The following is a 24,246-nucleotide window of genomic DNA, read 5'->3' as shown; positions in this document are numbered from 1 at the left end:
TTTTTTTTTTTTTTTACTTCCTCTTGTCTCTTTCTCTCTCATAGTATGTTCCTTTTGAACAGATGTGAGAAATCAAATGTCAAAGTTGTCACTCATCACTGAGTAGTCACGGTACCTGACTTCCCTTTGGTCCAGATGATCCTGAGTCACCCTGCAAATACAAGCGTAGGAGCACTGGCATTTAACAGTACTGAAACAAGGAATATTTTGAATAATACATTGAAGTGCAAAAGTGTACAGTACATACAAAAGACGCATTAACCAAAAATAGTTCCACACTTTCCTTCATTTTTTGTTTGAAAAATTGAGTATGCAGCCTATTGTGTTTCCCTACTTAAGAAACAGGATTTAAAGTGGAGGAGAAGTGGAGGTGAAGAGAAGAAAACAAAAGTTTTACAGCACTACTGAGAAAATAGGCCTTGAAAAAAAATGCGAGTGAGAATATGGAAGGACAACTTTAAAATTCTGGAATGGTTAATGTGATCTTGTTCATTAAATCAAGTGTATTATTCACATTATAGGGGTAGAAAGAGAGGGAAAAAAGACAAGAACCTGCAACGTTTAGTAAGACAGAATTTTGTGATGTCAATGTCATTTGTCACATTAAAGTCAGCATGAAATTAAAATTTCACCTTGTCTATTTTGTTAATGAATGTTATAGATCTTATTGTGAATTTAGCCCCAGATACAGATCCCCTGTAAAGACCTTGTCTCAGACGACCACCGGGACAAGACCACAGGAACCAGATGAGTCCTCTGCACAATGTGACTTTGCTGCAGCCTGGAATTGAACTGCTGGTTTCGTCTGGTCAGAGGAGAACTGGCCCCCCGACTGAGCCTGGTTTCTCCCAAGGTTTTATCTCCATTCTGTCACCGATGGAGTTTCGGTTCCTTGCCGCTGTCGCCTCTGGCTTGCTTAGTTGGGGACACTTCATTTCCAGCGATATCGTTGACTTGATTGCAAATGATTGCACAGATACTATTTAAACTGAACTGAGCTGGATGATGACATCACTGAATTGAATGATGAACTGTCTTTAACTGAAAAATGAGTGTTTACTATTGTCATTTTGAATTATTGACACACTATTTTCCTAATTAATGCTGTTCAGTTGCTTTGACACAATCTGTATTGTTAAAAGCGCTATATAAATAAAGGTGACTTGACTTGACTTGACTTCATCGATGTACGTGTTCATCATAATGGAATCTTCCGGTGAAAACCACAGACTTCTGGTGACAAAGTATGCAGACCTCTTCCAATGATTTATTGCAAATGCAACATCCACGTCTCAAATGCAAAGTCCCCACCCAACATTTTTTCTCGGATGTACCTCATAATACGGAATAAATGATTTGTTGCTACTTCCGTTTCATCACAATTTTAAAAATATGGTATTGATGAAAAAATAGAGCGTGACTTTCAGTCAAAATGACAGATAATATCTATTTGTAATGCAACCTTTTATTAAAGCAAGGCAGAATGTTAAAGCAAGGCAGATATTCATTCAGGTTAGGTTTGTCAGTGTTGAAGACGGACGTACCTTATAACCTTTAAACCCTGGTAGACCTCTAATGCCAGGGGGACCTTGAATTCCGTGCTCTCCATCTGAACCCTGTGGATGCATGCATGCACACACACCCTTATAAGACTCAGTATTTAGATTGTTCACTTGTGCAACATCACTATACTATGGGTCGTCGTGATTTTGCCAAGTAAGACATGTTCCTGGATCAACATCTTTTGTTGATCCAGGATCAACATTACTGTCCAAAAATATAGACTAAACCCAATCCCTACCCCTAAACCTAACCTTATCCATAATTTATTCCTAAAATCAGTGTGAAATGATAGCTGATTAACAAGGGTGTAGAAGCACCTAACCCTGATCGTAAGCCTAAAACAGATATTTCCTGAAAAGTTATCCCTCAATTCTGATTGGCTAATTGGAATGTTGTTCCAGGATCAACAAGGATGTTGATCCAGGAACATGTTGTACTTGGTGAACGGAGACATGCAGAAAACCTGCTGACCTCTAGAGAGTGCACTAGAGCATTTATTGACTTTAAGGAATCGGTTACTAGAAATACCGCTGTCTCCACCTGCTCTGTGTGCGAGAAGTGGCCAAATAAAATGGTTCTGCAGGAAAGAATGAGAAATGAGAACATTCAGCGGTTCACGGTCACCACAACCTCAAAAAATATGGAGGGGTGCATTAACTGTCATATTAATCACATGACACTAGACAGATGTCTGCCTAAAAGTTTCCATAGGGCAGCTCTCAGCATCTGGGCTTGGAAATGGGAAGAATCGTGTGCTTGCCAAAGCGTTACCCCAAAAGGGAATACTTACTATATGAACATACAGTATATATATCAAACTATGCCAAGGATATCTATATATTTACACTGAGGCCTAAACCACATCACTTCAAGTCATTAGCTGAAATAGGAATGAAAACAGACTTTAGAATGAAAACATAAACAATCTGAAGTCACTTTAAATTAGCTTTGGATTAAAACCATCTACCAACACTCCCCATGAAATACAACTGCAAGAAAAAAAAATTGGCCTATGTTCAAATCACTAACCAGAAGGATGAGCAAAGTGCAGAGGAGTTGTGTGACCAGTGGTGGTCGTCTTACAAAGCAGCTGCTAATAAAAGAACGCTGTTTCAGAAATCATAATCTCGTTCTTTAGAAGTGACACCCTTTCAACCACAATCATGAAGCTTTACATATCATCAGCTGTTTATTTTATGCTCTTCCTGCCCATCTCATATGCAAGATAGACATTTAGATGAGAACAAATACATTTGATCATCTATTGCATATTTTAGTTTAAAGAACACGCCGTGGCATCACAGTTCTTTCAACTAAAAGTAGCAGTTTCATGAATGAATTCATGCTAATCAATTCAGGAGATCATGCAAAGAATATTTTAAATATTTCACCAAAAAAGCAACTCATAAAAGCAACTTGGGTCAGCAAGCCTGGCCTTTCAAATTTAAAACCAGCTGGTAAAAAAGAGAAAGAACATTACGATTAGGAAAAATAATAAACCTAATGTAAAACAATATGTTTCTGTTAGCTTGATGACTTGGAGGGCTCCAGATGAGTCCGTCTCAGTTTCTGAGGCATTTTGAAATAAGTCTGACTACGGCCTTGTCTGTTGCGTTAAAGAAGCATTTCCCTTCCTCATAGTCAGAGTTGCAGTTCACATGTGCGTGACTGATGATAAAACACGACGACTTTAAAGAACATTTAGATCATAAACAGAGCTGATGTTGACTATATACATGTATCATCTGCTACTCTACATCTCAGTGATGTATTCTGGGATTAATAAACACTGTGGTTTCATCATTTCCAAATCTAGAGTTAGCAGCACACCACAAATCTGTGGGGCCCCCAGCAAACCATGTGACAGGGCCCCTTCTACCAGAAACATCATGCAATAAACTTTAAATAGTGCCCTTTCACTATGACACAGTCAGTCTCGTCACATAAATATGATTAAATGTGTCAGCATCATAAAATAACATTATTATTGTGCTAATGTGCTAATTAAAAAAGAGTTAGCAGCACACCACAAATCTGTGGGGCCCCCAGCAAACCATGTGACAGGGCCCCTTCTACCAGAAACATCATGCAATAAACTTTAAATAGTGCCCTTTCACTATGACACAGTCAGTCTCGTCACATAAATATGATTAAATGTGTCAGCATCATAAAATAACATTATTATTGTGCTAATGTGCTAATTAAAAAGTTTCAACCCGGTGAAGACCAGAAAGACCAGACAAAAATGTCGAAAGAGAGCCGACCTGTAAACTAGAGATGAAATAAGTCATGAAAATGACATGGAAGTGACTTCAAAGCAAAGATTCCAGAATGGAGTTCAACCGTAAACACTTCACAGAAAAGCAGTTGATAAATTCCTAAAAACCGAACTAGAATTGTATTGGTTCACGCAGATGTTTGATGCCTAATCAATCAAAATGAATGAACCATATTTTCAATGCAACTAAAGTTCTTCAACTAAACCTAATGAACTAAAACTGAGGTGACAAAAAGAATAAGGAACACATACACAAAAAAACAATAAGGACACATAAGATGATAAAATAAACTCACAGGGATTCCTGGTTGTCCATCTGAGCCTGCCACACCAACATCTCCTTTCTCTCCCTAAATAAAAACCAAAAGTGGTCAGAATCACATATTGCACCTCAGAATCAAAAGAAGAAAACTACACCCATCACACATTTACTGATTTCTGAGGATAGAGTTCACGCATATCACACATATTTTTAGAAATAGGGGAAATGTGGTAAGCTGCAGGTAAAGACTATCTCCTTGCCTTAAATAATCATGGTACATTTCACTAATTGCAGATATAATTAGAGTTTTGCAGTTCCAATTTGGGTTACATACTAATTACATCAAGAGAAATTAAGCATTGAGAAGTTAAATATGCACACATCTTAACTGTAAAGTAAGTATGAAATTTGAGACAGTCTGTCATTAAAATCTAAACATGTTACACCCAGCTGTAAAGATTTTTTTTGCACTTTCTGAAGAATTAAATTACAAGCCGTACACATGTGGGAATGTTGGTAAGAGATGTCCTTTTTTACAGAGATGCTGGGCTGTGGCTGACCATCATGTGAATTCAAAAATAGCATGTTTCTGGTTACATGTGCGTGTAATTTGTGTACGGTGAAACACACCTGTCAGAAAATATGTAGCAACCCACATTTTGCATGAGGCATGGGATATGTTCAGAAAAACACACTGCTGTACCACACTGCCATACAAAGGCAAACACTGTAACTACACATTTAGTCAAAATTAAATCTAAAATCATCTCTGTTAGACTATGATTTACAGATTTAGAGGGAAAAATGTGTGAACACTAATATTTAAATAAAGGGGGAAAAACATGCAATACATTTTTTGCCATTTCCATTAGTAGTTTTGGCTTTGTAGGGTAGCAGGTTAATATTATTTATGTACACATGCAGCATACTGTTCAAAGTATGTGCAAGTTTTCTTTGATTTTTTTATGCTAATTATAAAAATACTTTAAAATTATGTTTTCCGGTCATTCTGACCTGTAGAGGATTTTTTTCCCCCCATGAAAATGCCAATGTTATCATATTGGACTAAAACTTACTGACTTGGCTTACACAGGGTGTAACAACTTCCCAAAACAAATAAAAAAAAATAAAAAAACTTTTTCCCCATCTCAAAAAATTGCTTATTAATTTGTTATTATGCTATGTTATTGTGAATTATTGGATTCAATCTTTTTGTCAGCTTGTTTTATTTTAACTAGCACAGGTTTTGTATTTCTTTTTGGAACTGATTGATCGTAGGCCTCAGCTTGATGACTTGGAGGGCTCCAGATGAGTCCGTCTCAGTTTCTGAGGCATTTTGAAATAAGTCTGACTACGGCCTTGTCTGTTGCGTTAAAGAAGCATTTCCCTTCCTCATAGTCAGAGTTGCAGTTCACATGTGCGTGACTGATGATAAAACACGACGACTTTAAAGAACATTTAGATCATAAACAGAGCTGATGTTGACTATATACATGTATCATCTGCTACTCTACATCTCAGTGATGTATTCTGGGATTAATAAACACTGTGGTTTCATCATTTCCAAATCTAGAGTTAGCAGCACACCACAAATCTGTGGGGCCCCCAGCAAACCATGTGACAGGGCCCCTTCTACCAGAAACATCATGCAATAAACTTTAAATAGTGCCCTTTCACTATGACACAGTCAGTCTCGTCACATAAATATGATTAAATGTGTCAGCATCATAAAATAACATTATTATTGTGCTAATGTGCTAATTAAAATGTTTCAACCTGGTGAAGACCAGAAAGACCAGACAAAAATGTCGAAAGTGAGCCGACCTGTAAACTAGAGATGAAATAAGTCATGAAAATGACATGGAAGTGACTTCAAAGCAAAGATTCCAGAATGGAGTTCAACCGTAAACACTTCACAGAAAAGCAGTTGATAAATTCCTAAAAACCGAACTAGAATTGTATTGGTTCACGCAGATGTTTGATGCCTAATCAATCAAAATGAATGAACCATATTTTCAATGCAACTAAAGTTCTTCAACTAAACCTAATGAACTAAAACTGAGGTGACAAAAAGAATAAGGAACACATACACAAAAAAACAATAAGGACACATAAGATGATAAAATAAACTCACAGGGATTCCTGGTTGTCCATCTGAGCCTGCCACACCAACATCTCCTTTCTCTCCCTAAATAAAAACCAAAAGTGGTCAGAATCACATATTGCACCTCAGAATCAAAAGAAGAAAACTACACCCATCACACATTTACTGATTTCTGAGGATAGAGTTCACGCATATCACACATATTTTTAGAAATAGGGGAAATGTGGTAAGCTGCAGGTAAAGACTATCTCCTTGCCTTAAATAATCATGGTACATTTCACTAATTGCAGATATAATTAGAGTTTTGCAGTTCCAATTTGGGTTACATACTAATTACATCAAGAGAAATTAAGCATTGAGAAGTTAAATATGCACACATCTTAACTGTAAAGTAAGTATGAAATTTGAGACAGTCTGTCATTAAAATCTAAACATGTTACACCCAGCTGTAAAGAGAGCTTATCTAAAGTTTTTTTTGCACTTTCTGAAGAATTAAATTACAAGCCGTACACATGTGGGAATGTTGGTAAGAGATGTCCTTTTTTACAGAGATGCTGGGCTGTGGCTGACCATCATGTGAATTCAAAAATAGCATGTTTCTGGTTACATGTGCGTGTAATTTGTGTACGGTGAAACACACCTGTCAGAAAATATGTAGCAACCCACATTTTGCATGAGGCATGGGATATGTTCAGAAAAACACACTGCTGTACCACACTGCCATACAAAGGCAAACACTGTAACTACACATTTAGTCAAAATTAAATCTAAAATCATCTCTGTTAGACTATGATTTACAGATTTAGAGGGAAAAATGTGTGAACACTAATATTTAAATAAAGGGGGAAAAACATGCAATACATTTTTTGCCATTTCCATTAGTAGTTTTGGCTTTGTAGGGTAGCAGGTTAATATTATTTATGTACACATGCAGCATACTGTTCAAAGTATGTGCAAGTTTTCTTTGATTTTTTTATGCTAATTATAAAAATACTTTAAAATTATGTTTTCCGGTCATTCTGACCTGTAGAGGATTTTTTTCCCCCCATGAAAATGCCAATGTTATCATATTGGACTAAAACTTACTGACTTGGCTTACACAGGGTGTAACAACTTCCCAAAACAAATAAAAAAAAATAAAAAAACTTTTTCCCCATCTCAAAAAATTGCTTATTAATTTGTTATTATGCTATGTTATTGTGAATTATTGGATTCAATCTTTTTGTCAGCTTGTTTTATTTTAACTAGCACAGGTTTTGTATTTCTTTTTGGAACTGATTGATCGTAGGCCTCATTGATCTGAGCTTATGCACCTCAGTGTTTGAGTAAATATTACCAAAATTATCCACTAATTTTTTCACTCTAAAACTGAGGTGCATAAACTCAGATAAATGAGGCCCATGACTAACCACTTCCAAAAAAGAAATACAAAATCTGTGCTCACTGAAAGAAAAAAAAACAGACCAGGAACACCAAATTAGGCAAATTTTAGTGGATTAAAATAATAATAATAATGTGTTTTATTTCTGAGATTATACGATTTCTTTCTGAATTTAACATACAATGTAGTGAGGTCATGCGTTAAAGTAGTACAGTTCGAAACACTCATCAATGCATATTTTATGGCAATAAAGTTTTTAAACAAGCACTAGTATGTAGTGTGCAGTATGCTAACATTTCGTGAAATGTGCTTGCTTCGTTTTAATGTAAAATGCAAGGGCTGGTCTGTAAGACACATAACTAGTGCATTATAAAATATTCAGTCAAATACTGTTTATTTCCCAGGTGTTTTCTTACTGTATTTCTCTTGTTCATTCACTCAAATACATGCACATATAGACTTTACCCTGAAGCTCTGATATTTGGAAAGACCTCACACAAAGCATGCTTTCGAAACATGACAAACAATAATTGTACCTTGTACCGTCGCTCTGCAATTATATCCAGGAGAAGGCCAATTCAAAGGAATTCCACATAACTTTTATCTCTTTTAACCTTTTGGTGGCAGTTTTTGTGTGTGCACTGAACATTTGATGCAGGTGAAATGTAAGTAATGACCCATTTCGGTTCAAATAAACTCATAATCAACGTAGTCATGAGTTGTTCTTAGGTTCTGGGGTCTGCGTGTTTCAGTTTCTTTTAACAGTCCATATGCATGTATGTCTGCATGTCATGATTAAAGGCTGTTTCCAGGGTTGGCAGCACCACACGTGCTGCGGAAAACCCACCCTTACGAGGGAGCTCTCTTCTGGCACACCACATGAAACCGAGATTTGGTTAACTAATCATCCCTTAGTGGTCTGGGGAAACCTGGTGTTACCGCTACAGCGAGCAATTCTATCTCAGATCCAAAGTGGGAAGGCCGGGACTTAATAACGAAAACTAGCAAACATGATAATAGTGATCCTGTCCAGTTGAATTTTCACTTAAGTCTCATGCATACGCTACCCATGGCCCTTTATGAATGTACAGGTGCATCTCAATAAATTAGAATGTCGTGGAAAAGTTCATCACGACATTCTAATTTATTGAAATGCACCTGTATAAGTGTACAACTGGAAAACAGTATTTTCAGTTTGTATCAAAGTGCTAATATACACAATAGAGCAACAACAATGATGCAAAACAGTTTACAAAGCTTACATAAAGTCTCAAACATGAATGTAAAACCATTGCATGCTTTAAACAAATAGCTATACAACAGTTGTGCGATGCATCAAGCTTGTAAAGTAAAACCTAGAAGAAACACATGGTTTGAACATGAAAGCTGTTTTCTGGGTTTAAACACTAAACTGCACAGCTCTAGTTCTTAAAGATGTGTAAAGAGATTTGTATCAATATTACAATAATCTATCAAAAGGATTTTGAGTAACATGATGTTAAAGACCAAATATATTCTATAAATCATTTTTTATAAGTTAGATCATTTCAGTGAACATTACCAAACGTGTTTCAAATGTTTTAAAAGGTTATTTTATAGCTTTGTGGAACAAAATCTAAATGCCACATCTTTCAAACAAAGCCACATCCAAACCTGAACAAACATCGAGTGCCGCCAAGAGTCAAATCAAAGCCCTTACTGATAAACAGGCTTGATTTAATCGGGCAGTAAATGGCAGGGCGGCACTAATTTTCAGAGAACGGGCGGCACGCAGATGCTGAGACAGATGCAGTAGCCTGAAAATAGATCTGAGTGACAGACTTCCAATTTAAGTCTAAAAAACTCCACTCATATGCTCAAACTACACTATAGGGAAAAAAGTCGTAATAATAAATAATATATATATATATATATATATTTCTCTGAAACTGCAAATCAGACATCATAGATCTCAATATGAGCTCAAACATTTCTCATCAAATTATTCTAAAACCAAATTACCTAAATTACCAAATGATCACCACTTGTCAGCAGTTCATTTATTTCTATTTTTAGCTATATTTCTTCTATTTATATCTCTCAAGATACTCAAAGAGAAATATCTGAGACAAAGTTGATGATAAGTTAAAGTGAAAATTCCTGAAAACTTTAGGAAGTCTCTTGAGCTATAAAAGAGCAACATCTGAGCACTAACGATCTCATCTGGGTTGACCTACAACACTAAAAGTGTACAATATTCATCATATGTGTTTTTAATATTGACAGTGGCATTGCCAAATATTATTGCTAGGTGCTAGTTTATTTTTACGAAGTGTCAACATCCTGCTGAAAATGAGCTTTGCCATGATACACAAACTTCATAATGCAACATTCATCTCTTATTTATCATTATACCACAGTATGCAAGTACACTAACGCTAAACCTTAGCTGATGTAAAATGTAACCAGCACACAGTAATTTGGCTGGCATGTGACCTTATATTCATATAGAGCACAGAGCAGCTCATGATGTGTACTGTGTCACTGACCAATCATAATCGGGGTGTTTAAGTCGCTATATATAGTCCTTTGGGCAAGACGACAGTCTGCTGGCAAAAAGCTAAGAAAAATGTCAGTGAGATGGATAAAAAGAATCAATGAAAAGGCCACAAATATGCCCTTGTGCTTAAAATAATCCAGGACTTTCTTGTGTGAGAGGATGTCTGATCGTGTCCCTAACACATCTGATGGTTTACACCCTGTGCTGCTTTAAATACTTTGAAATTCTGGGTGTGAAGTTGAAACTGTCTAGGGTTGCCTGTCTATGTTGTGTGCTAGAACAGGAAAACAACTCCACGGATTCTCATGAACTTCAGGAACAAGACAGAAGTCGTCAAAATCACTTCATGGGGTGCGGGGCAAAATATTTATGGGTGGGGTTTCCCTAAAAAAGCCAGTGATTTTCTTAGACTTAGACTTGATGTGTTTTTTTCCCAGTACAAAACATATAAACATTCTTAAATCAAGAGACATTTACCTGAAAAGTGAAGTGACATAAGATAGAAAGTCTTGTTTTCTGATAAATTGACCAAAATAAAGGGGGGTTTATGCTTTAAACAAGACAAAATATCTTCCAATGAGGTAAGAAATATAAACTTAATCCAAAAGGAAAACAAGTTGATTTTTTCTGCCCCATTGGAAATATTTTTTTCTTCTCTCATTTAAGCATAAACTTACTTATTTTTGACAAATCTATCAGAAAACGAGACTTAATAGCTTAAGTCATCTTGCTACTCAAGTAAATGTATATTATTCTACAAATGTTTAGATATTTGTACTAGAAAGAAGAAAAAAAAATACTTTTTGCAGTTTGCCTTTTTAAAGTTGCTTTTAATATGCCTCCATCATCACAGGGACCAGAAAAACATCCCTGGTTGTGACTGATTATGATTTCAGGAGTAGTGGTAGTTGAATAATAAGAGTTTTGGATACGTCAGTCTGAAATCTGTCTTACCTTGGGACCAGCAAGTCCAGGTAGACCAGGTGTCCCAGGTTCACCCTGCAGAGGAAAGAGAATAAAGAAGACCTCCTTTGATTGAAGACTTTTTAAAGACTTTTTTACTTGAATTTAAAACAGAATACTGTAAAATGGGATAAAACTGTTAATGATCACTAATGCACAGCATGAACATTCGTAAGTAGATGATAAAAGCAGATTTCTTACATTCAGTCCAGGTTTTCCAGGTGGTCCCATTTCCCCTGGTTCTCCTGGGATTCCCTATAAGGTCACAATAATTTGCATAAGCAAAAACAATGTTTGGTAATCGTTTCCTGTAATTTTCAAAATATTTAATAGGATGTATTGTTTTTTAACCTTGCTTCCTTGAATTCCCAAGTCATCAAAATCCAATTTGGAAAAGCCACTGCCCTAGAGGAGTTTTTAAAGGGAACCATTTCAGTCATTGTAGTTTTTGCTTACTAAAGAGAAACTTTATGGACATAACCTTTAAACACAACAACAGAAAAAGTAAGATTAAATTATCAGAAAGTTTGAGACTCACTGTTGGTCCTGAAGGCCCTGGTGGTCCCATTTCACCCTATTAAAAGATTGGAGAAAACGAATTATACAAGCCATTATATATTTTTTAATTTTAATGACAATGAAAACCTCAAAATTGACATACTTTGGGTCCTTCCAGCCCTCCCTCCCCTTTTTGTCCTGGTTCACCTGCTTCACCCTGTAAACGGAAGAATAAAATATTAACGTAAAAATTTGAGGCTATCAGAGAATGTTCTTGAGGTTTCACTCACTTTCTCTCCATCTCGACCAGGCTCTCCAGATGCTCCCTTTTCTCCTGGTTTCCCCTGGTGGACAAATTACACACGTCCAAGCCTCATGATGAATACCACAAATAATTCTTTCTGTTGTACTTACAGGTTTACCATCAGGGCCAGGAGGTCCTTCTCTGCCTTTTTCCCCTCTGAAGCCCTGCATTCAAACAATGAGGAGATAAATATGTTTTAATCAGATGTCCAAAACAAGCAAAAGACCTCAGTAAATTTGCCTGTCAATCCATTAGGATGCATAATTTAAAAAATGTCTCACCATAGTCCCAGGTAGACCGGGCAGACCAGGTTTACCACTAGGACAGTCACAACCTTCTACAGCAGGAGAGCGGCCCGAAGGACACTGGGAATACAACACATTGCACGTAAAACCTAAACTAAACCAATCACCAATCAAATTAAACATTTTAAAAAGCAAAAATAGCCAGGCTGGTAACTTACCCTGTCATTATCCTGTAACAAACAGAGAAAAATACATTAAAGTGGGAAGGAAATCACTGGAGGCAGGTAACACGTAATGTTCCTGGATCAACATCCTTGATGGTTCTCGAACAACATTCCTTTTTTTTTTAAACCTTACTGAAAAAAAAGAAACACCATGCTGGTTGACACCAACTAGGATTTGATGGTGAACAGCTTGGCTAGCAAGACCAACAACAAACCAGCAAACCAGTCTTACCACAGAGTAAATTTCACACGCTGTCTCTCTCTCACTTTGCTGGGGATCACAGTAGATCCGTAACTTCTGCAGCACTATCTGATAAAGAAGCACAAGACACAACAGAAATCTTTTGATCTGACCGTTTGTGGAACAATATTGTGGTAGCAAACTATCAGTCTTCTAAGTTTCTCTTAGTTTGGTGCATATGTGACCCTAGACCACAAAACCAGTCATAAGGGTCAATTTTTTATTTGGCAGAGATACAACTATTTGAAAATCTGGAATCTGAGGGTGCAAAAACATCAAAATACTGAAAAAAATCGCCTCTAAATGAAGTTCTTAGCAATGCATATTACTAATCAAAAATTACGTTTTAATATATTTACAGTAGGAAATGTACAAAATATATTCATGGAACATGATCTTTACTTAATATCCTAATGATTTTTGGCATAAAAGAAAAATCAATAATTTTGACCCATACAATGTATTTTTGGCTACTGCTACAAATATACCCCAGCGACTTAAGGCTGGTTTTGTGGTCCTGGGTCACATATAAGCTTGTGATCAGGCAGGTGTCAAAAATAGCGTTGGAGTCACTTACAGGGACTGTAGTCTCAATATTGATTTTCTTGGCGACCTGAGTCTTTCCATTAATGTAGATGGGAACAACTGGATCTAAGAGCTGCTCCTCCACGTATGCGCCATCTACGAAACAAGTGATGCGTTTGTGCTTCACCAGGAACTTCAACTGGTGCCAATCTGTGTCAAAGAGCCTCTATAGAGAGATACATAATCAACACAATGATATTCTTACTGTATAGATATTTGAATAATAACTGCATCCCAAATTACATACTAAATGTATTTACTTTGATGTTGATAGGAATATTTGATGAAAATTAATTTTGGATCAATTTAGCACAGATATCATGTGAATTAGGATGCAGCCAATGTTTTTATTAATTAGATTTAAGAGTGATATAAAAATTTCAGAGACCTTGATGCCTCGGTCATTAAATATGACTGTCTGCTCTTTCTTCAGAGTGCTGGTGCAGGTGAAAGTGGCAGATTTGTCAGCTCCGTTCAAAGTCACGGCGATCTGCTTAACCCCGTCCTGAGACAACACCCTTAACAGGTCGAACTTCATCCAGTGAGCTGGGTTTTTCAAGCGCAAAGTGGCCAGAAACACAAAAGCTGGTGGAAGGCCTTCTGGAAAGATCTCTCTGTGGGGAACATCAGGTGAAGATCAAAGTAGCCTGAATTTTCCGACCACAACAATTCACTCAACATCTCATTTACATCACAGTGACAGAATTCAAACAGTTCAACATGTACAACAACACAAACAATGCAGTACACAAAAATCACCTGGTGTTGTGGGTGATGTTCATACGAGGGCTGAGCTGAGACGCTCTCTCTGATAACAAAGAGCCCTGAACCTTCTGAGCCACCTGCTCAATCTTCATCAGGCTCATTAGATCAAAACCCTTCTGATCGTTCACTGTCCCAGGGATCCGCGTCGGACACACTGATTCTGTGAATGAGAGAACGTAAATCTTCAATTCACAAACACTTTAGTTGCACTTCAGATATGATGCTTTGAATCAAAGCGTGTTTCGATAACCACACAATAGTAACCGAATAAGAAAATGTCTTCTTTTTTTTTTTTATCTGGTTTAATGAGATCTCTTTAAATTCTCAGTTGTTTCTCCTAGACAGCAATGAGATAAAATAGAAAGCAAATGAACTCTTAGATTTCCAGATTCTCTGTTTTTCAGAAGAGATCTCAACAAAGTCTCAAAACTGTGCTCCTATGTGGCAAGACACCAAAGTCTGACTGCAATCAAAAGTCAGAGATCTTAATATGGACTCAAATTCTTTCAAAACCAAATCTGAGCTGCTATCCACATTAATTTTCATTTGTATTGACTCATTTGTATTCATTTTTATTCCTCCTAAGGGAGGAGAAACATCTGAGACTTGTAACTAAAAAGTCTCCCCAATTAGGAAAGAGCCACATTTGAGCAATAAAAAAACAAAAAAAAACAAATTAACATACACTCAATGAAACAACTGAAAATAGAAGCCAGTGCTTAACTACACTCTTAAAAATAAAGGTGCTTCACGATGCCATAGAAGAACCTTTTTGTCTAAATGGTTCCATAAAGAACCTTTAACATCTGAAGAACCTTTCTGTTTCACAAAAGGTTCTTTGTGGTGAAAGAAGGTTCTTCAGATTATAAAAAGGTAAGAAGGAGATGGTTCTTTAAAGAACCTTTAACATCTGAAGGGCCTTTCTGTTTCACAAAAGGTTCTTTGTGGCGAAATAAGGTTCTTCAGATTACAAAAAGGTAAGAAAGAGATGGTTCTTTAAAGAACTTTTGACTGAATGGTTCTTTGTGGAACCAAAAATGGTTCTTCTATGGCATCGCTTGAAGAACCTTTTGAAGCACCTTTATTTTTAAGAGTGTATGTAGCATTAAATAGACACTAGTCCAAAGACAGAATGGTCTGTAAGTATCTTGTCACATGATATTCTTTGATGAGTCATGGCAAATGATGACCAACAGTTTATCTTCGGGATTAAACAGATGCATTGGGCCCCAAAGTTTACATCCATGTAATGTCTTTAATGTCACTGGTTACAGAGAAAAATATGCTCCAAAGTCTAGGGCGACTCACCCTCACACAGTTTCTGCTCCATCAGGTCCCAAATGCTTGCAATGGATTTATAGTCCTCCACGTGCAGCACGTACGTAGAAGGTGGCTTGTTGGCCATAGACACCAATTCAGAGTTAGTGATCTCATTTCCCACACCGACTGCAAACAGAACAATATTCTGTGCTCTGGCCTCCATGGCAGCATCCTCAACATCATCCTGCGAGCGCCCATCGGTGAGAACCACGGCGATGCGGTTTCTGGGAGACTGGGATGTGCGGTTAGGCATCCCGAAGACGTGGTCTGTGGCAAACTTGATGGCACGGCCGGTCCGTGTGTTGCCCCCCAGGTACAAGATGGAGGTGATTGCCTCGATGAGTTCTTGGTTGTTCTGATGCTTTCCCAGAGGAATCTCCAGTCGGGGGGTGTCACTGTACTGGACGACTGCCACCTGAGTGTGCCTGGTGCTCACGTCAAAGCCACTGGTGATGTTGATGAGCCAGCGCTTGGCGGTTTCAAAATTAGGGATCCCCAAGCTCGAGGAGCCATCGATGATGAACGCAAGGTCATTGGGAGTTGTGCTACAATCTGCAAGCCCAGGAAAACATTTGCCCACAGTTGTCCACATGCAGACCAAGTTTTGTTACAATTGCTATAAAAATGTAGAGTGAAGTCAGGTACATTTGTCCACTTTTTGACTGGCATCTCAACCAATTGCTCAATTTACCTGAATTCACCCTACAGTGTCAACACAAAAATGACGGAATAAGTATTACTGAAGTCATTTTCTCAAGTATATTCATTTACATTTATGCACCTGGCAGATGTATTAATTCCAAAGTGACTTACATTTCATTTAAGGCATACATTTGATCTGTCCATGCATTTCCTGATAATTGAACCCATGACCTACTGTTTGAGCTACAGTAATGCCTCAGGAGTGTTGCTTTAATGCAGATTTATACTGTTAACATGTTCCATAATTTAAACCATTTGACTAATATATTATAAAGTATATGGCTAAGAAAAAGATGCCAAACCAGCTTGAGTGTCCTCTTGTTGGAATCCACTGATGTGCAGCAACAAAACACAAACAATCAGTGAAGAAAACATCCATGTCCACATGGTATGGCAACAAAAAGCCAAGCAGCAGTTAGAAAATGCCTGGGAAAAAAATTAATTTTGTGTAAAATTTCTACATCTACACACACACACACACACACACACACACATATATATATATATATATATATGACAACACCATGGTATTTTAATACATACCATGGTACTGTTTGATAAGTAAGTTATTTGAACACATGCATCCAAAACATGGTGTTAGCATGATTTTCCATGGTATATTTTATAATACCATGGCCCTTAGAAAAGTTAAATTGAGACAACATCAAATATTCCTATAAAGAATAAAAAAAAAACATAATAAGCCATTCTCTCACCAGCAATGTGAATTCTGGATATCCACGAGTTTAAACAGAGACTTTCCACCAATAGGTTACAAGACAACAGCTAAAAATGCTCTCATTACTGACATGAATTACAGTACAGTGCTGCAGAAACAGTGCACAGTGGTAAGATACAGCCAAAGACTATTTTATATCTGCACCAGTGACGTACAGCCTTTCCTGGGCAGAATGAAAGAGCGACAGGCATCAGAGAGAGGGAGGAGTATGGGTTTAACCCTCCACAAAACATTCTTCAAAGAAAGTCAAGCCAAATGGCTCTGAGCCTCCAAACCCAAGGCCCATTCCACAAATAGCGCAGTCCAAAACATCTTTATTTTCTCTGCCATCATGTATTGAGCTATTTAGAAGAGTCCATTGACATTACATTAACATCATGTCTGTGCAATGTCTTTTGTGTTACAGTAAAGACTATGCCTTTATTCCTCCAGTAGCACATAGCTTGTTTCCATCCGTTTAGGCCAGATACTTAAACACAGATGTTCTGAATCCTAATACTGTGAAATAACTCCTCAGGGACCACCGTCGTTCTTCATTGGCCTGTTTATGAATAAAAAGATGTTCAGAAAGAAAGTAACACATCCAACCACATTAGTACCTGAGGAAGGAATAACCTGTGAGTTGCTTTGCTAAACGTCCCTGTGTATATATTTATACACCACAGACTTGTACACATATCTGCTGTTCAAACACATTTATATATTAGCACAGCTATTTTGGATCAAAGGTGGGCCCTTCCAGGTACCAGAGGAATCACATTAGTCAAATAAGTGAACTGAAGCATGTGAGTTTAGTTTAATGGTGTGTCAGTGTTTTTAATATGATGTAATGGTGCTAAAATACAATGCATTTGTTGTGTGGAGGATCTGAGGTGGAAAAGCAATGGGAATAAAAGCAGTATGCATCTCAAGAATGGGGAATGTTTCTGCTTGTCCTAATATATGAAAGGAAATGGTGGTATTGGGGAGGTTGGTTATGATATTTGCAGAGAACATGTTGAAATATGCACATCATGTCACGGATATACAATGCGGCCCTCTGGTGGATACAATGGTCTTTACACTGAGTACAACTAATCAGAGGCTCGGGGACCTCTAGTGGTTCGTGATGGTATTGCAATTGGTTCACCAGTTTAAATAAAAAATGTTTCCCTATTTTTTACTCAAATAAATTGAAAAGTGCATAAACATATCCTAGAAATAATATAGACTCACATGAGATACATACTTCCTCTTGTCATGACGTCATCAGTTGTAGGCCAACATTAACTCGCCATTGGTTCCTCCGGGGTTTTTGATTTTATTAATTTTTTTATTTTTTCCTTCGGGGTTTTCGGTTTTTAAGTCAAACACAGTCATTGAAGCTACTGTATTTTTTAAAGGACAACAATGTTTGTCAGATTCATCAAACACTAACTCACACCCTTTAGGTAAAGTCCTTATTTAGCAGCTTATTAGGATGTTATCTGTAATAATTTGTTACATATTGAGCTTTTTATGTGTAAAAAAACAAAAAACAAAAAAAAAGGTCAGTAGAAAGATGTATTAATGAGCGTGCACCGTCTCTTATTATTGGACTATATAATTTGGCGGAAGAGTTAGTTTATCGTGGGTAAGCAAATGTAATTAAATGAACACTGGTGTCTTTTATCATATTTCTACAACAGTCATTTTCAGTGTTGGGGGTAACTCGTTACGAGTAACGCGAGTTACGTAATCAGATTACTTTTTTCAAGTATCTAGTAAAGTAACGCATTACTTTTTTAATTTACAAGAAAATATCTGAGTTACTTTTTCAAAAAAGTAATGCCAGTTACTTTGTTTTCTCATTTATTGACTGACAAATAAAAAGCACAAGGCCACCCGAGTAGGCCTATATGATTATAACACAGTTAAACCCTTTCATATATTTCGTGCCATATTGAATTAGTTATGGTATTATTTAAACCTATTTTCTGTAATTTATATATTCGATATATTTTGTCAGTTGAATTACCCATAAAATTATAAATTCGAGCTGGTGAGTTTAGGACCCTGCGGCTCATATGAGGAGTGGGCGGAGTCACGGATGATTGACAGGATATTCTGGAGGCACGGCAGGCGAGTAATCTGGCAAATTGACCTCAGCCACACCGTCAGCCTACAGACGGCGAATTTTGAACGAAATTTCGCCCTAAATCGGGAATTTCATCGCGTTTTGATGCCGAAATATTGCCCAGAAAGTACCATCCATGGACTTCCATCTCTGATGTTCGTGTTTGAGAGCTGATAATGATGAAGATGAAGCTGCGAGCGGCGGGAGGCGAAAATCACCGAGGCGACTTGAATTCCGTTAACGGATCCGATCGGGAGAGCGGCACTGGAGCGGCTCAGCTCGATAAGGAGGCGGTGTTCGAGTGGTTCGGCTTACAGCTGAACCCATCCGGACGCGTGGAGCTGCTTTGCGGGCTGCTGCATATGTGTCAGCCGCTGGAGCTACGCTTCCTCGGCGCCTGTCTGGAGGATTTGGCCCGGAGAGATTTCACCGTCCTGCGAGATTATGAAATCCGGGCCAACTGCCCCGCTGATCTGGAGGGGCTGGTGGACGTAAGCGACCCCGTTGTGCTGTCCAAACTGCTCGTTTATTTGTCTTTGCTCGGATCCAAGAGCAGGGAATGCGCCGGGATTCTCTTCCGGACGTTGAGTCGAATGGACGCCGGGATGTGCGGCGCTCTACCGGAGCCGGAGACTGTGGATCAGCTGCGGCTGCTCTTCACGATGGGATCGTTACACCCGGCGTTCAGTTTCTATCAGCGGGAAGAGCTGCGAGCGCAGTTGGATAGACTCCAAAGATGGGTGTGTTATACTAACATTAACATTATACTAACACATGTGGCAGAAATGCCATGGTAATTTAATATTTTGCACACGTACCCTAAAATATCATATGAATACCATGGTATTCTTGGGAGTACCACCCTTACAGAATAGTCCTATGACGGTACCATGGTACAATGATGGTATCGAATACATTACAGGAATATTATTATGGTACCTTTTCATGTATTGGCTGAAGTCCCTGATAAAAATGACCAAAAGCACCATGGTATTATCATGTTTTTTGGATGTGCACTATGCTAATGCCATGTTATAATAATAAAAAAAATACTTGGAGTAGCATATAAATGGTTTTCTGAATATCATATTCATATTGCCAAATGAACATAGCAATACCATGGTATTCTTGGGCGAATACCACCTTTACAGAAAAGTCCTGGCACAGGACCATGATACATTGAAGGTATCAGCCCTTATGAAAATTAACCATGGTTTTACTATAGTAAAAGTGTAGCAACCATGGTTTTTTGTGCGGATTGATTACCAGTTTTACTACAAATACCATGGTTAAAATATGGTTAGTGAAGCAAAACCATTGTTAATTTGTGGTTACCATGGTTTAACTATAGTAACCATGTTTTTGTGGTTTTATTTGTAGTAAAACCATGGATAATTTTCGTAAGGGAGATGATAAAACCATGGTATTTACATGGCACTCCAGGGATATTATGGTTCTACTATGATACATGTCCAAAAGTATGGTAGTACTATAGTACCTTTTCATGTATTGGCTAAAGTCACTAATAAAAATGACCCAAAAAAATCATATACCATGGTATTTACATGTTAGTCTATGGAATATTATTATGGTTATGGACCGTGTCCAAAATATGGTAGTACTTTTCATGTGATGGCTTAAGTCACAAAAAAATGACCAAAGTCACCATGGTATTACATTTTTGTTTGGATCTTTAATACATGGTATTCTTTGAAATTCTCGGAGTATCATATAAATACCATGGCAAACATTCAGCAAGAGTAGAAATTCAAAGTCACTAATAAAAAGTACAGTAGTATTTGAACATGTCATTCTAATACCATGGTATATATCAAAATACCATGGTGTTACCTTGTGATACAATCAGTGTTCCATAGCACCACCACTTGAACTGGTAAATGAACATGAATAACCTCAAGTCAAAAAGGAATGTGTGCTGGATCCCTGTTGGAATTTCTATCATACTTTTGAATCAATCCTAAAGGATCCCAATTGGAATAAGAAACAAATAAGATCCTACTGGATAAACTGAAATCCATACAAAATATTTGGATTATTTATTTTTTTAAAGAGTCTCATTGGATATTGCTTATAAGTTCTTTAAATGTCATGTCCTGAAATGATGTCATACTATTGGTCAGTTAAAGGAATCGCATGGCAGCTGCAGATGTTCCTGTAGGATTTTTTCAATTTTATGTCCAACAGGTGGATGTTCTTATCTTGTCAGGAATTGTTTGGAACTGAGTTCTTAAAGGGGTCATATGATGTTGCTAAAAAGAACATTATTTTGACTAAAGCGGTGCGAAAGGCCTTACTAGTGTTGTCAAAAGACCCGGTACTTCGGTACCAAGTCGGTACTAAAAAACGAAAATGTTACGGTACCAGGTTTTTTTAAGTACCGGTGGTACCGAGTACCTGGTCAACCCGGTTCTTGATGCGCTATCCGATAGGTGCGCAGATGCGCTCTCTTTATAAAAGCACTGAGACGTGGCGACATCAAAACGAGGAAACACACCAGACTAACAAAACACTTTAAAGACAGACACCCAGATCAAATGAAAGAAAAAGAGTTCAAGCAGGTAAGTTTCATTAAAAAAATTTATATTTAGATATTCTCAGTAGGGATGTAACGATTCACTCAACTCACAATTCGATTAACGATTTAGATTTCTCGATTCGATTCACTTTTTTTTCTTTTTTTTTTTCTTTTTTTTTACAAATTATAAATAAATGTGTCCTTTTTATTATTTCTTGGACAAAATGCTGCATGTTTCTTTGTGAAATTGAAATATAACACTATAATATACTAATACAGCACTTGTATATTATTGCTCTTTTGTTGGTTTTGATTGCTTCTGTTGTCCTCATTTGTAAGTCGCTTTGGATAAAAGCCTCTGCTAAATAACAAAATTTAAATATAATGTAAATGTAAATAACAAAATTTAATTAACATTTTAAAACCAGCCCCAAATCAAATAAATAACACAAATAAAATAAATATCTTCATATAAACAAAATAAGGCTTAGTCTGTGCTCTTTCCATTTAAAATTAGAGGCAATCATTTCCAAACAATGATATAATTATGCTTAATAATCATTAAACATAATAATAATCATTATCCAAACAAAGATGCTGCATACATGCCACATGAGGATTTTTATCTAAATTACATTGTATAATTTCTAAATTTGAAGCAAAAACAGATTGATTTGACTTCAGTTTTGTGAAACTATACATAAAAAATATCTGCATGAAACCGAAACAGCAGACGAGCTGAATGAGATGCAGATTCACTCTCTGCCAGCAGGTCGCGCTTAAAGCGTTTCCTTAGTTTCCGCTGTAAACAAAGCAGCGCTGCACTTATGAACTTTAATATGCATTATACAGAGGCAAGATGAAAAGAAAAAATACCATCTAAACTTTTCTAAAGACAGTAAGTTCCCCTCAGACATGCATTCATATAAACTCCTACCCCTAAATGAATCGCGATTTGTTTAGCATCTCAACCGATTTGAATCGTCACGTATTTGAATCGATTTTCAACCGGCTCGCGGTTAATCGTTACATCCCTAATTCTCAGTGTTTCCCATATCGATTTATTTGTGGCGGCCCGCACCACAATATCAAAACTGACCGCCACAAATAGATTTTCCAAAAGGCTTTGACGTCGTTGAATAAACATGAGCACTGCACGTGTCAAAGTTGAAGCCCGGTGCGGGTGTTTGTATATCACTGTATTTCTGAAGGAAACCGACTGTCTTCAGAAAATTATGGATGTCATTTCATCTTGCCTGTAATGCCTGAGCAGCGTTTGTGAGAGCAGCGCTTATTTGATTACAGCCGTTACCGGAGAAACCTGATCTCTCCCGCTCTACAAGAGCCTCCTGCTGGCAGAGAATGAGTTTGCATATATATGCCGCCACAAATACAGTGTAAGTCTGTGAAACACTGATAGTTTTACTCAAATGAAACTGTCAGAAACCTGATCTCTCCCGCTCTACAAGAGCCTCCTGCTGGCAGAGAATGAGTTTGCATATATATGCCGCCACAATAGAGTGCAAGTCTGAGGGAAACACCGCTTCTGTTCTGAATATTATTCAATATTTTAATTTGAATGTTGGATTGAAATGAACGCTGTTATTAGAGTAGTTATTCGTTAGCATAAGCGTGGCTAAAGCTAGTATAATGAGCATTAGAATGAAGTTTCTTTATTAACTATTTAATGCTCCTATAACTTTTATTAGGGTTAAAAAACAGGAGGACATGATGATATTTTACTATTTTTACACACCAGAGGCTTTTAAATTAATTGTGAATCTAAAATATGTGCGTTAGAGAATGTACAAATTAGGGCTGGACAATAATTCGATATCAATATGTATCGCGATATAATTTTTTTCAATAACGGTGATATGATTTTTATTAGTACCGAATACTGAAATTTTGGTACCGTGACAACACTAATAATGACTTATACTGTCTTTTTACGCGTTGCGTTGCATCGCGCCGCGTAAACATAAAACCATGTCTGCATTTGTGATCAGAGAAATGACAAACAACAAGCGCTACTCTACACTGCCCAAAACTCGTGTTTGAATCATCAGTGGCACATTCTTTAAATTTGAAAACATACTTACAGTCTGTGAGTCAGAACAGCCGGCATTGTAGTCTACTCTCCCAGGATCAGGAAACAGTCCTCCATAAAATGCGCTGCACACATCTGAATATTTGGGTTGAACTGTTCTGGAACAGTGTTGTAAATACAACTTAAAGGCGCAATATGTAATTTTTCCTCCGCTAAAGGGTGCGTATTCAAAATAAACAAAGAAGCAAAGGCATAGTTTGATGACGCCATGACTGAGTGTGGAATCATGGGAGTTGTGGTCTTCATCCCCCACAGCCGATGCAATCCGACGGGACTCGGGCAGAAATCATGTTCATGGATGAGCTAATGATTTATTAACATAGTAGAATGAAGCAGGGTGAGGCTGAAAGCCATCGAAGCGAAACGAGGCTGCTGAACGAGCGTGACACACGGCTCAAAAGCAGCGGAGCTTTTATTATGCCACAGTCGACCGCTTCCGGTTGTGAGTATGTGGGGAAAAAAGCAGCGCTCTTTTATCATACTAGATACGTTTGAAAGTTCTGTTATAATGCTACTCTGTACGGTCGTCACCAGTCTAATAAAACGCATAACATATTAAAGCGTCTTTGGTGTTTCCATGTTTTCTACAAAACAAAACCGGAAATCGAGGGGTTATGATGTCATTGGCAGGCGACACAATGTCACAATGGGCACGGTCCGTGTCACTAGTTAAAATTGCTTATTTCTCTGGATTTAAACATTCTTCGAAACATTTGGTATAATGTAAGTACACAAGTCAGCAAAATAAATAACACCGTTCTAGTGGTTTTTGGATATTTTAATAAAAAAATC

General features: G+C 37.4%; 2 protein-coding genes across 2 annotated transcripts in view; one reads left to right on the top strand and one right to left on the bottom strand.

Moving 5' to 3' along the window:
- Positions 1–16,361, bottom strand: part of LOC107599275 (collagen alpha-1(XXI) chain-like) — a 23,303-nt gene extending 6,942 nt beyond the window's left edge. Inside the window, exons 1-19 of the mRNA XM_016290820.1 lie at positions 16,277–16,361; positions 15,261–15,824; positions 13,947–14,112; positions 13,576–13,801; positions 13,180–13,353; positions 12,594–12,671; positions 12,356–12,367; positions 12,174–12,257; positions 12,003–12,056; positions 11,879–11,932; positions 11,752–11,805; positions 11,629–11,664; positions 11,442–11,495; positions 11,292–11,345; positions 11,082–11,126; positions 6,238–6,291; positions 4,138–4,191; positions 1,545–1,616; positions 116–151 (exon numbers count right to left, since the gene is read on the bottom strand). Of these exons, the coding sequence (XP_016146306.1) occupies positions 116–151; positions 1,545–1,616; positions 4,138–4,191; positions 6,238–6,291; positions 11,082–11,126; positions 11,292–11,345; positions 11,442–11,495; positions 11,629–11,664; positions 11,752–11,805; positions 11,879–11,932; positions 12,003–12,056; positions 12,174–12,257; positions 12,356–12,367; positions 12,594–12,671; positions 13,180–13,353; positions 13,576–13,801; positions 13,947–14,112; positions 15,261–15,824; positions 16,277–16,361 (1,956 nt within the window). The remainder of the gene's footprint in view (positions 1–115; positions 152–1,544; positions 1,617–4,137; positions 4,192–6,237; positions 6,292–11,081; positions 11,127–11,291; positions 11,346–11,441; positions 11,496–11,628; positions 11,665–11,751; positions 11,806–11,878; positions 11,933–12,002; positions 12,057–12,173; positions 12,258–12,355; positions 12,368–12,593; positions 12,672–13,179; positions 13,354–13,575; positions 13,802–13,946; positions 14,113–15,260; positions 15,825–16,276) is intronic.
- A 2,404-nt stretch (positions 16,362–18,765) lies between these two features.
- Positions 18,766–24,246, top strand: part of LOC107599249 (zinc finger CCHC domain-containing protein 2-like) — a 24,235-nt gene continuing 18,754 nt past the window's right edge. Inside the window, exon 1 of the mRNA XM_016290787.1 lies at positions 18,766–19,548. Coding sequence (XP_016146273.1) covers positions 18,985–19,548 — 564 coding nt within the window. The 5' untranslated portion in view covers positions 18,766–18,984. The remainder of the gene's footprint in view (positions 19,549–24,246) is intronic.

This window comes from Sinocyclocheilus grahami, unplaced genomic scaffold (genome assembly GCF_001515645.1).
Source record: "Sinocyclocheilus grahami isolate Dianchi unplaced genomic scaffold, SAMN03320097.WGS_v1.1 scaffold263.1, whole genome shotgun sequence".
Lineage (NCBI taxonomy): Eukaryota > Metazoa > Chordata > Actinopteri > Cypriniformes > Cyprinidae > Sinocyclocheilus > Sinocyclocheilus grahami.
Note: the sequence above shows the minus strand (reverse complement) of the source record. Positions and strands in the feature narration are given on the sequence as shown.